Below are 12,328 nucleotides of genomic sequence, written 5' to 3'. Positions count from 1 at the left end.
ATCACTTATGCGTTGCGTGAAACTCGCAGCATGCTCTATTTTGTGCGTTTTTCACGTAACGCAAGCCCCATAGAAATTAATGGGGTTGCGTGAAAATCGCAAGCATCTGCAAGCAAGTGCGGATGCGGTGCGATTTTCACACACGGTTGCTAGGAGACAATCGGGATGGAGACCCGATCATTATTATTTTCCCTTATAACATGGTTATAAGGGAAAATAATATCATTCTGAATACAGAATGCTTAGTATAATAGCGCTGGAGGGTCTAAAATAAATAAATAAAAAATAAAAATTTTACTCACCTTAGTCCACTTCATCGCACTGCCCGGCATCTCGTCTGTCTCCTTTGCTGAACAGGACCTGTGGTTACGTGACTCCGGTAATCACATGTTCCATCACAAGATCTTTTACCATGGTGATGGATCATGTGATGACCGGAGTGACGTCACCACAGGTCCTGTTCCTGCAATGAATGCTCACCACAGGTCCTGTTCAGCAAAGGAGACAGAAGAAATGCCGGGCTACGCGATCATGTGGACTAAGGTGAGTTAAATAATTTTTTATTTTTTTTAACCCCTCCAGCGCTATTTTACTATGCATTCTGTATTCAGAATGCTATTATTTTCCCTTATAACCATGTTATAAGGGAAAATAATACAATCTACAGAACACCGATCCAAAGCCAAGGTTTGGGTACCAAACATGCACGATTTTTCTCACGCGAGTGCAAAACGCATTACAATGTTTTGCACTCGCTCTGAAAAATCGCGGGTGTTCCCGCAACGCACCCGCACATTTTCCCGCAGCGCCCGTGGATACGGCCACATGTTCATTTATTTATTCCAGGTTCAAACACAGTGCATTTTCTATTTTGCAACTGTTGTGTGTAAATATAATGCACCTGGTTCACCAGCAGATGGTGGCAGTAATGGCAGAGCTACTTTGCATAGAATGGAACCTTTTATCCATTCTAGCCCTCTCTAAAGAGGGAGGAGTTTTTAGTTAGTGAAGGTAGTACCCCCTGCTAGACGAGCCCTGCAGAAGTGAGAATAGAGAACCCCCTCCTGGGGGAAGACTGTGTGCCAGCCAGCAGAGCACCCCTAGGCTCTGCTGGACAGGGAGGTCAAAGCTTCCAGGTATAACTTCTCCTCAGGCCTTGTTCACATTTCCATGCCCGTGATGATGTCCGTGACAAGACAGCGGTGTTTAATACATGAAGATGTCTGTGAAGGATCAGTTGTTGGTCCGTGTGTCCATCTTTTGTCCTCCATCTGTATTCCACATGTACTGCTAGGTTGAAAAAGGGATCTCCAGAGCATCTACTACCAATGGACAGAACGTTGTGTTTTGCCAGTGGTTTTCACACACCCATAGACTTCAATGGGTGTGTTCGGTCCGCATCACAGATCAAAGTAGTGTATGTCTCTGTTGTATGTGTGAATAAACACAGGTATACGTGTGCTGTCCGTGAAGAATGGGGACAGCACACGTCCGTGATTCACTGATGTGTGAACAAGGCCGCAGGCTGCTCCTTCTGCATATGGGCCTTCAGAAAACATGCAACCACTTCCGCTCTAGTCACTAAACAATCAATGCAGAAAAGTCCACCACTTTCCCACCGCTCTACATAGCGGGCTGCACTCTGCTTACCTTGGGTAATTCAGTTCAGGTACAAATTGCTGGGATTCTTTGCTGTTGCCTTAAAGAAAGAAATAAGACATGTTTAGTCTGAAACCAGCACTGGATTCTGCTCTGACAACATTGAAATACTTTGAATATAGAGCAATCCCCACCTTCTGACAACCTTCCAATTTCTCATTCTATAGGTAATGTGGATACTCGCAGTGATCACTGACATATTTGTTGGTAATGGAGCTAGATCAGAACTTTACATTGACCATTAAGTAGTCAGAAAAAATTGTAGAGTATATGCACACGGTGCCGATGACGCTCAGATTTTAATGCAGATTTTCATGCAGAAAATCTGCAGCGTAAGAGCTTGTTCACACGGCTCACGCGGTATTGCGGCCCACATCATGGATGCGGACCCATTCACTTGAATGGGTCCGTAATCACAGAGATGTGGAACAGAAGTACGGATTGGAACCCCATTGAAGCACTACGGAGTGCTTCCGTGGTGTTTCTGTCCGTGCCTTCGCACTGCAAAAAATTAGAACTTGTTCTATTTTTTTGCGGTGCGGACGGATCACGGACCCATTCAAGTTGCAAATTGCGGTTCCCAATGCACGTAACGGATGCACAACGTTCATGTGCAAGAGGCCTAATACAGTACCAGCTAAGTAATCTACATGGTGCTGAAAATTTCAGCGTGGAAGCTGACTCACAGTGCGGAATATCAATGGTTGGCGAGGATTTTCAGTGCAGATTTCACTCATGAAGTGAAATCTGGGGCAAATCTGTCCCAAATTCACAAATAACACATGCGGAATTTGGTAAGGATTTGGTGCATAAACGCAGAGAAAAGTGCATGGAAATCAGCAGGGAAAATATGCATAAACTAAACCGTCGCGTTCATTTACCCTACCTAAGGTAAAATCAGTTCCATTCATTTGAATACGGTAGTTGGCGGTAGCACACAGATTTCTGTAATCCCCATTCACATAGTTGCTAACAGTCCCAAATTTGCAGGGACTGGGGGAAGATTAATCAAACTGGTGTAAAGTAGAACTGGCTTAGTTGCCCATAGCAACCAATCAGATTACACCTTTCACTTTTCACAGCTCCAGTTCTACTTTACACCAGTTTGATAAATCTCCCCCATTGTCTCAAATTTTTAGTACAGATTTTCAGACACAGAAAATTTTCTGCAACAAACTTGACGGTAAACTCGCTCGTGCGAAAGAGGCCGTATTATTGCCAAATGCTGATTTCGCTCAGTGAATCCTTCTCTTCTGTCAAGTTAGGCCCCCTGCACATGAACGTGTGCTTCCCGTTGCCATATTGCGGACCGTATTTGCAGATCCGCGATACATGGGTGCCGTTCCGTGGGCATTCCGCATCCTGGATGCGGACCCATTCACTTGATGCGGAATGGTGCGGAACGGAAGCACGGAACGGAACCCTACGGAAGCACTACGGAGTGCTTCCGTGGGGTTTCGTCCCGTACTTCCGTTCCACAAAAAGATAGAACATGTCCTATCTTTTTGCGGAACGGCCGGATCGCGGACCCATTAAAGTGAATGGGTCCGCGATCCGCGGCGGCTGCCCCACGGACTGTGTTCGTGCATTGTGATCCTATGCAATCCTATGCAAAACCTGTTTTTTATTAGTTTTTTCTCTTCTTCTGACGGATCAGAAGAACGGAAAGCTAAACGGTGATGTGAACTCAGCCTTACTAAAAACCAGGCTTGACTATTTCGCTTCCTAGCTATCACTTCAGCTGGTAAAGGCGTTTGCACCTGACACGAGAATAGGGATGTAGCACTGCATAAATAGCCAGATTTTCCCCAAGCACCCAGCTTTACTAGAAACAGATAGAACGAATAAATGGCTATTGACAGATTAGAATATTGACAGAAAGGGACGACTCCAGGGGGACGATGGAAGACGTTACATTATGAATGATTCCCTATCAGTAATAGGCAAGAAATAAGTAGGTCCGATTATCTGGAGCTACCTGAATGTGCAAAACTGTCTCTGGACGAAGCTTTCTTTTCTTTATCTGAAAAAAAAAAAAAAAGAAAAATTAACTTTGCCTCAACACGAGAGCGAAAAATCCATTTAATTGCTTCTCGCGTTTACTGAGGACGTCTGCCAAGAAAAGTGCAGAATTCCAACTAATTGAGGCTGAGGGTTGGCTGAAAATCACATGTAACCTCTGCTGATAGAGGCACGGCCAGGGACATCAGGGATCCACTAGAAAACGACTAGAAAAAGCGAGTGTTACCGACTGGCATCCAATTAAGAGTCTGCATTCCCATTATCTTCAAGGGGTATTCCAACTGTAACAAGTTATTCTCTATCCACAGGATGGGGGATAACTATTAGATCGGCGGGAAGTCGCACCGATCATGAGGACGGAGATCCTGCACCCCTCGTGGAGCGGCAGGTCAAGCATGCACACTGCTGCTCAGTTCATTTCTATGGGAGTGCCAGAGACAGTCGAGTACAGCGCTCCACTATTTCCGGAATTCCCACAGAGATGAATGGAGTGGCAGTGCACATGCTCTATCTGACGTTAAACGAGGGGTGCAGTTAATCAGTGGGGTTCCCAGCGGTAGGACCGCCATTGATATAATAGTTATCCCCCATCCTGTGGACAGAATATAACTTGTCACAACTGGAATATCCCTTTAAGGCCTCCTTTTTTTTTTCCGTTGCAGGCCTTTTTTTGCGTTCTGTATACGGTCCGTATACGGAACCATTAATTTCAATGGTTCCAGAAAAAACGGAATGTACTCCGTATGCATTCCATTTCCGTATTTCGTTTTTCCATTCTGTTGAAAGATAGAACATGTCCTACTATTGCCCGCAAATCACGTTCCGTGGCTCCATTCAATGTCAATAGGTCTGCAAAAAAAACAGAACACATACGGAATGTACTCTGCATGTCTCCCGTATCTGTTCCATTTTAGCGGAACCATCCATTAAAAATGTTATGCCCAGCACAATTTTTTCTATGTAGTTACTGTATACTATATATGCCATATGGAAAAACGGAACGGAAATGGAAACACAACGGAAACAAAAAAAACTGAACAACGGATCCGTGAAAAACAGACTGCTTAATACTGAAAAAGCCATATGGTAGTGTGAAAATCAGCATGTTTGGTACCGAGACCCGGACTTCTTCACAGAAGTTCGGGTTTGGGATCGGTGTTGTGTAGATTTTATTATTTTCCCTTATAACATGGTTATAAAGGAAAATAATAGCATTCTTAATACAGAGTGCTAAGTAAATTAGGGATGGAGGAGTTAAAAAAAAATATTTCAAATTAAACTCACCTCTTCCACTTGTTCGCACTGCTCGGCTCGTCTTCTTTCTTCTTCTTTTAGGACCTGGGAGGAAAAGGACCTTTGGTGACGTCACTGCACTCATCACATGGTCCATCACCATGGTGATGGACCATGTGATGGACCATATGATGAGGCAGTGACGTCACCAAAGGGCCTTTTCCTCCCAGGTCCTCAAAGAAGAAGAAAGAAGACAAGCCGGAAGAGGTGAGTTTAATTTTTATTTTTTTAACCTCCATCACTATTTTACTAAGCATTCTGTATTAAGAATGCTATTATTTTCCTTTATAACCATGTTATAAGGAAAAATAATAAAGAACGGGTCCCGATCAACACCTAGCAACCATGCGTGAAAAATCGCACTGCATCCGCACTTGCTTGCGATTTTCACATAGCCCCATTCACTTTTATGGGGCTTGCTTTGCATCAAAAACACACAATATAGGCCCCTCTCACACGGGCGAGAATTCCGTTCACCTCATGCATTGCACCTGCATTGAATCTGGACCCATCAACTCCAATGGGGTTGTGCACATGAGCGGTGATTTTCACGCATCACTTGTGTGTTGTGTGAAAATCGCAGCATGCTCTATGTTGTGCGTTTTTCATGCAACGCAGGCCCCGTAGAAGTAAATGGGGCTGCGTGAAAATCGCAAACATCTGCAAGCAAGTGCGGATGCGTTGCGATTTTCACACATGGTTGCTAGGTGACAATTGGGATGGGGACCCGATCTTTATTGATGGACCATGTGATAAGCGCAGTGACGTCACCAAACGTCCTTTTCCTCCTAGGTCCTCAAAGAAGAAGAAAGAGGACGAGCCGGGCTTCGCAAACAAGTGGATGAGGTGAGTTAAATTTTTTATATTTTTTTAACCCCTCCATCCCTAATTTACTAAGCATTCTGTATTAAGAATGCTATTATTTTCCATTATAACCATGTTATAAGAAAAAATTATAAAATCTACACAACACCGATCCCAAACCCGAACTTCTGTGAAGTCCGGGTTCGGGTCTGGGTACCAAACATACCAATTTTTCTCTCGAGCGTGCAAAACGCATTAAAACGTATTGCACTCGCGCAGAAAAATTGCGCATTTTCCTACGCAACGCCCGCGTGAAAGAGGCCATAGAGCATGCTGCGATTTACACGCAACGCATAAGTGATGTGTGAAAATCACCACTCATGTGCACAGCCCCATTGGACCCGCACGGAATTCTCGCCCGTGTGAAAGGGGCCTTAGTCTTCTAGGAACGCAGTGTGAAAACCAATATAGCTGCAATTATCCCCAGACTGAATGGTGCCCAATGTTCCTGGACAAATATGCCCAGTACTGTAGTAAAATACCCACACTCCCTTACGTACGTGCCCTGCTAGGCAGATCCGCCATTCTGGAAAAACTGGGAAAAAACCCGTTGGGAGCTGGAATGGCACCGAATGAAAATTTGCCATGGATTTTTTTTTCTCTACAACAATGGCTTATGCCTGGAGACGTTTCCTACCAGCCTAAATCAGGAATGCCAAGTTTTAATGAAAAGGAACGACCGATTCTAGAGCGCGGGCAGAACACACAGCGCGTCGACCAGCGAGACGGCGAAGAACAGCTGAATCTTCCTGCCTGTGACCTCGGATGACCCGGCCTCCCCGCAGACTCTGGATGCATTTCACTAAGCTCTTGTGTTACAATATTTGCAGCTAATAATCTGATTACTGTTCCATAACGGAATCATGGCTTCATGAGGCCTTCCAGCATGATGTCAATGAAAACAACGCCGGAGGGGCTGAGATGCTGGCTGCACACAGAATACAAATCCAGGAGGCTTTCACGCCATACACACGGATTGAGCCATCACCAATCATGGGGTCCATCCAACCTTAGGGCTCAAACGTATTTTCTTTCCGTGTCCGTTCCGGGTTTTTTTGCGGACCATATCCGGAATCATTCATTTTAATGGGTCCGCAAACAAAACGGAAGTTACTCCGTGTGCATTCCATTTCCGTATGTCTATATTTCCGTTCTGAACATGTCCTATTATTTTCCGCATACGGACAAGGATAGTACTGTTCTATTAGGGGCCAGCTGTTCCTTTCTGCAAAATACGGAATGCACACGGACGTCATCTGTATTGTTTGCGGATCCGTTTTTTGCGGACTGCAAAATACCTACGGTCGTGTGCATGAGCACTTAGGTGAATCCACGTATAATAGGAACTTCTGCAACTTTCTGTTACAGATCCTGAAAATGCTGAGTGGCTGAAACACAAAGCCTGCTTGCTGTCAGTGAACAGAAGCAACCTTCTTTATATCCAGAGAATGGGATAACCCGTCGTTACAAAGTATAAAAATATGTCAGTCAGAAGGCCAGATTGTTTAACCCAAAGCGTTGTCTGGACTAGATGCAAATGTAACAAAATCTCAGCTGTGATAAGGATAATAGTCATACAAGTTTTTACTGCTTACATACACTGACAGCAAACAGAAGTTAGAAACTGAAGCACACATGGTGGAATTGATTAAAACTAGCGCTTCATATGCCAGTCTTTATCAGAACTGTGCTGGCACTAGATGTACCAAATTTACTAAAAGGATTGTTCCAGGATTAGAAAAACATGGCTGCTTTCTTCCAGAAACAGCACCACACCTGTCCATTTGCTGTATCTGCTATTACTACTCAGCTCTGTTGAAGTGAACAGGGCTGAGTTGTAATACCACACACAACCTGTGTACAGGTGTAGTGCTGTTTTGGAAAAATTGCAGCAATATTCTGATCCTAGACAATCCCTTTAAGAGGAGCCAGCTTTCATCTTCCAGCAGTTTGTACCTCAGAACAAATCTATAAGCTGGGGGGATTTCAGCTATACTTTTCTGTCGTAAATTGTAGTAAGTACTAAACCTTCCTCATTGTTTTCACTAAAAATGGCAAGAGCATGTAAAACAAAAAAAAGTTGCCCATTTTTAGGCAGAATGCCCAAAAATGTATGACTTTTGTAGTCCTAAGGCCTCATGCGCACAACCATATGTATTTTGAGATGTGCAAATTGTGGAGCCACAAAATATGGATGCAGTCCATGTTGCATCCACAATTTTTGAGGACCCACTGACTTCAATGGGTCCACGGTCCACATTTTGTGGGCAAGCGTAGGACATGTTCTATCTTTTTGCAGAACGTACATATGGGTGCAGAAAGCACATGGATCATCTGCGTGCTTTGCGCATCCGCATGTCCGTTCTGCAAAAAGATAAAACATGTCCACAAAATGCGGACCAAGGACCCATTGAAGTCCATGGTCCAATGGGTCCACAAAAGAAATGCGGACGGTACATGGGCCACGATTTTTGCACCACAAAACGGATACAGTCATGTGCATGAGGCCTTAGCTCGAAAGCCCCTTTTGCGGCATATCAAGTTGTGTATACATCTACTGTAAGTTCTCTGTTCTGGGTGTTGTACCCTGTGGACTTATGCATGGAATACAACTAGGATTAGATCCTTTGGCGGCTTGGGACTCATGCACACAAACATGTGCGGCCCGTGCCCGTATCACTTGAATAGGTCCGCAATCTGCAAGTCATGGAGTGGAAGCCCATGGAAGCACTATGGATCGCTTCAGTGGGATTTTGTTCCATGACTCCGTACCACAAAAAAATAGAACATGTTTTATTTTTGGGCGGTGAGGACTGCCTCTTACGGATGGAGGACCCATTCAAGTGAATGGGTCCGCATCTGCAATCGGTGGTCACACAGCCGGTGCCCGTCCATTGCAGACCGCTGTTTGCTGTCCGCAGCACGGGGCACACACGTTCGTGTGCATGAGCCCTTAGACTGACATTGTGCAGACATTTCTCCTGCCTGGGAGTAACTATGCCACATCTTTATGATGAAGCATGCAGAATGTATGATCCAAGCTGGAATGAACCCTGACCGGAACGAGCAGAGTTTTGGCTCTTCATCTTATGGCATATGAATGTAGATTGGCAGAGAAGAAAAATGAATATAAAAATGAAAAAAAGCCTGTGGTTTTCACCAGTGTGAAATCTGTGATCTATGGGCTCTTCAGTCACTAAAATCTGCTCACCCAAAATCCCAAAGCTCTATTTTTTGTCCTGTAAAAGAATAAGGAGTAGAACAGTGAGGGAACCTGGATCGGGGTCACACTGCTAGTGTCAGCCTGGTCCACACTGCCAGTGATCTGTTAAACAGATTTGGAGTCTTCTAATGGTTTTACAGGCCGCTATCTGACTCGAACGAGTCCTACATTTCTCTCGCCAGTTAAGACGTTCTTGGGCATCAATAACATTCCTGAGCAGGAGTCAGGAAATAATTCTGTGAAATCCTGTGCTAAGTCGCCTGAGGAACGTTTTCCCGATGGAATCGATTCAAGATAAATTATTTATAGAAGGACATTTAGAGGTCAAATGTTTAAAGGGAAAAAACATAGGAAAGACGAGCAGAATGTCTCATTCTCAAGTCTCACAACATCGAGAAGGAACACAAAATCTTTTAGCATTTCTGAAACAGTCAGGACATTGAGGACAGAGGCAAATAAAACAAAAAACAACTCTAAAGAAAACCCTGGAATATCAGATAACAGCCATGGAATATGGTTGCATGCCTCTTTAAAGGGGTTGTGCAAGAATGTGGTGGAAGAGTTTTGGCAACCCCACCCTACTTGCCTAAATCTGTAACTGCGCTGACTCCCCGCTCCTTTTCATCCCAGCCTGTGATGCTCTGCTAGGCTCCCTCGCTGTAAACATCCTATTTGACATTGCCTGCAGCCAATCACTGGCCTTGACGATGACCGACTCCCCTCATGTCGTGACAGATGGTCACATAACGAAAGGGGATCCAGTCTCTGTCGCAGCCAGTGATTGGCTGAGCCAATGTCAAACTGGAGGAGCCCAGGCCTGGAAGAGAAGGAGCGGGTAGCCAGCGCTGGGAAGCAGTTGGCTTCAAGTCCGGCCAAGTGAGGGGAAAGGAGGGTTTGGCAAAACTCCCCCAATTTTCCACAACTGTTTTAAGGCTGGAGCTACATGATGACATGTTTTGCACGACATGAAAAACGAGATGTTGCATCTAATAATTGTGGTGTTGCGCTGCAACTGTGATGCAACAATTCCACAAAATTTAAGACTTAGTTTTTTGGTCACAGGTCACCAGGTTGCACATAACTTTGCCATCATAGACCACAATACAAGCTAGTGTGACTTGCCTGTGACTCTGTTTTTACAGCCAAATCACAAATCTAAAATAGTTGTGTGAAAGCAAGTTGTAGACAACTTTCACATATGTTTTTGGTTGCGCCACTTCACCATGTAGCCCAGCCTAAATGTGATGCCAATCAAGGGAGTAGAATGGAGCAGGGACTATATGCAAAATCTCTCACAGAAGCTCCAGGATGGTTATCTAGGACATACTTCACCAGTCCTGACATCAGTAGTCTCCTAATAAAGGTGGTGTCACATAGTCATTTTTAGGCATTTAGCATTTTTTTGTAAATTTTTTAACTGATGTTTTTGCAGCATTTTTAAGGAAAATAAAAAAACACCAGCCCCCCCCAAGTTTCATGGGAGTCTATGGAAATTATTATTAAACGCAGCACAAATGCTCTTTTTGTAGTGGCGTTTTTGGATACTTGGTGTGTTTTTTTTGCGGTCAATTACAGCATGCCTTTGGTGTCTAAGTGTTTTGTGCAGTAGACATCTATCATTTTTGGACCTGTTGAGAAATCCAAGTGGCAACATGTGCTGCATTTTTAATAGCCTTTTTTTTTTTTTACCAATGTATGTTTTTCATGTTGCTCTACAGAGGAAGCTCAGAAAAGAAAAAAAGTAGCAGCACTTACGAATCTATAGCAAAAAGTCTCTATGGTGGTGGTGCCCGCAGTGTTGGATACCAGTCTGTAGTATCCCCAAATCATCCAGAATAAATCAAACATAAAACTGCAGCACTCGCCGGTCTTAAATTCATGCTGGTTTATTCACCAAAAATTGCAATATTTCGACCTCCTGGTCTTTCTCAAGCAAACAGTTTGCTTGAGAAAGACAGAGAGGTCGAAACGTCACAATTTTTGGTGAATAAACCAGCATGAATTTAAGACCGGCGAGTGCTGCAGTTTTATGTTTGATTTTCTCTAAAGAGGAAATTACATTACAGGGGCAGACCGCTTCATATATAAAAGAAAAACACAAAAAGGCATGCAAAAAAAAACACCATAAAAAATGCATTTGGCCAAAAATGCCACAAAAATGCTTAACAAACTCCTTAAAAAATATCACAGAAAACACAGTTCCCAACATGTACCGTCTGGCCACTAAAGTGCAGCAAATACATATAAAGAACAAGGGAAGGTATCCTTATAGTCCTGCTGTACCTACCTGGTCTATCTCTGCTTCCTTTTCTCAGGGCTGACCATCCTGCTTAGACAACGGACTATATTCTGGGACTGATAAGACTGCGGGCAGCGATACGTTGGCAGACACACCGGTCTATTCATCTAACCTTGATGACATTATATTGTCTGACCACTGCACTGTCCCCCAATAACCCCCCTCCCCCATCCCATAGAGTGATACCAGCGCAGACACTTACCTGTTATGTCATCAGGAGACGTGGAGTGACCGTGAGAAGGGTTGAATTTCAGGTTCTCAGAGCAGCCACTGGTCACAGACAGGCTCTGTGATATCACTAGATCTAGCATTTCCTTGTACCTGCGGAGACGGAGATGGATAATTTATTCCACTCTGCATGCATAATGATTGTTCCCAATGCCATATAAATATTAAAACACAACACCTAAATCTCATTTTCCATTTAAATTTCATAAAATAACATTTGCTGGAGTTATTCCACCTAAGAGAATGCGGCATGTAAATGAGGGAAGCGGCTCCTCGGAGACCATACATGTTTGATTGCCGTTTGTCTGATTTATGTCGTTTACCATCAGAAAATGACTTTTGGGTCTCCTGCTAATAAAACTCCGGCACATGAAGGATCTGGGAGGTAAATGTGACAAACCCCACTCCTCTCAGTTACTTCATCCGGGGCCCCAGACGGCTTTAATGCAACATTAATGAGAGCAGGATACATGGTATTAGGGGTTTCTTTAAAAGCTCTGATGAGGACTACAACACCCAACATGCCTGTCCTTCTACTGTATTTATATAGGACATTACAAGGCTTTGTGCACGCAGTGAAGATTTGGTTTGCATTTTCTATAGAAAAAAATATATATGTTAGAAAATGTATTTCTTTATTATTTTTTTTTTATATACTCGTAGATTTGGACGGTATTTTGCATCTGACTTTTTACAGCCAATATTCTAAGATTCAAACGGCCCTATTAAAAAACGTCCAT

The 12,328-nt window shown here is 43.8% G+C and overlaps 1 protein-coding gene across 5 annotated transcripts in view; it reads right to left on the bottom strand.

The window, feature by feature from the left end:
• The window catches only part of EYA2 (EYA transcriptional coactivator and phosphatase 2), a 118,348-nt gene that overhangs the window by 52,200 nt on the left and 53,820 nt on the right, over window positions 1–12,328 (bottom strand). For 3 of the 5 annotated variants that reach the window (XM_044296885.1, XM_044296882.1, XM_044296886.1), the window contains exons 2-3: window positions 11,563–11,681; window positions 1,651–1,699 (exon numbers count right to left, since the gene is read on the bottom strand). In XM_044296885.1, coding sequence (XP_044152820.1) covers window positions 1,651–1,699; window positions 11,563–11,671 — 158 coding nt within the window. In that variant the 5' untranslated portion in view covers window positions 11,672–11,681. Of the gene's footprint in view, window positions 1–1,650; window positions 1,700–3,637; window positions 3,683–11,562; window positions 11,682–12,328 lie in introns of all 5 variants that reach the window. The other 2 variants (XM_044296880.1, XM_044296881.1) reach the window with 1 other exon arrangement.

Source organism: Bufo gargarizans, chromosome 6 (assembly GCF_014858855.1).
Source record: "Bufo gargarizans isolate SCDJY-AF-19 chromosome 6, ASM1485885v1, whole genome shotgun sequence".
In the NCBI taxonomy this organism is placed as follows: domain Eukaryota; kingdom Metazoa; phylum Chordata; class Amphibia; order Anura; family Bufonidae; genus Bufo; species Bufo gargarizans.
The sequence above is the reverse complement of the archived record's forward strand: the minus strand, read 5'-3'. Positions and strand labels throughout refer to the sequence as shown.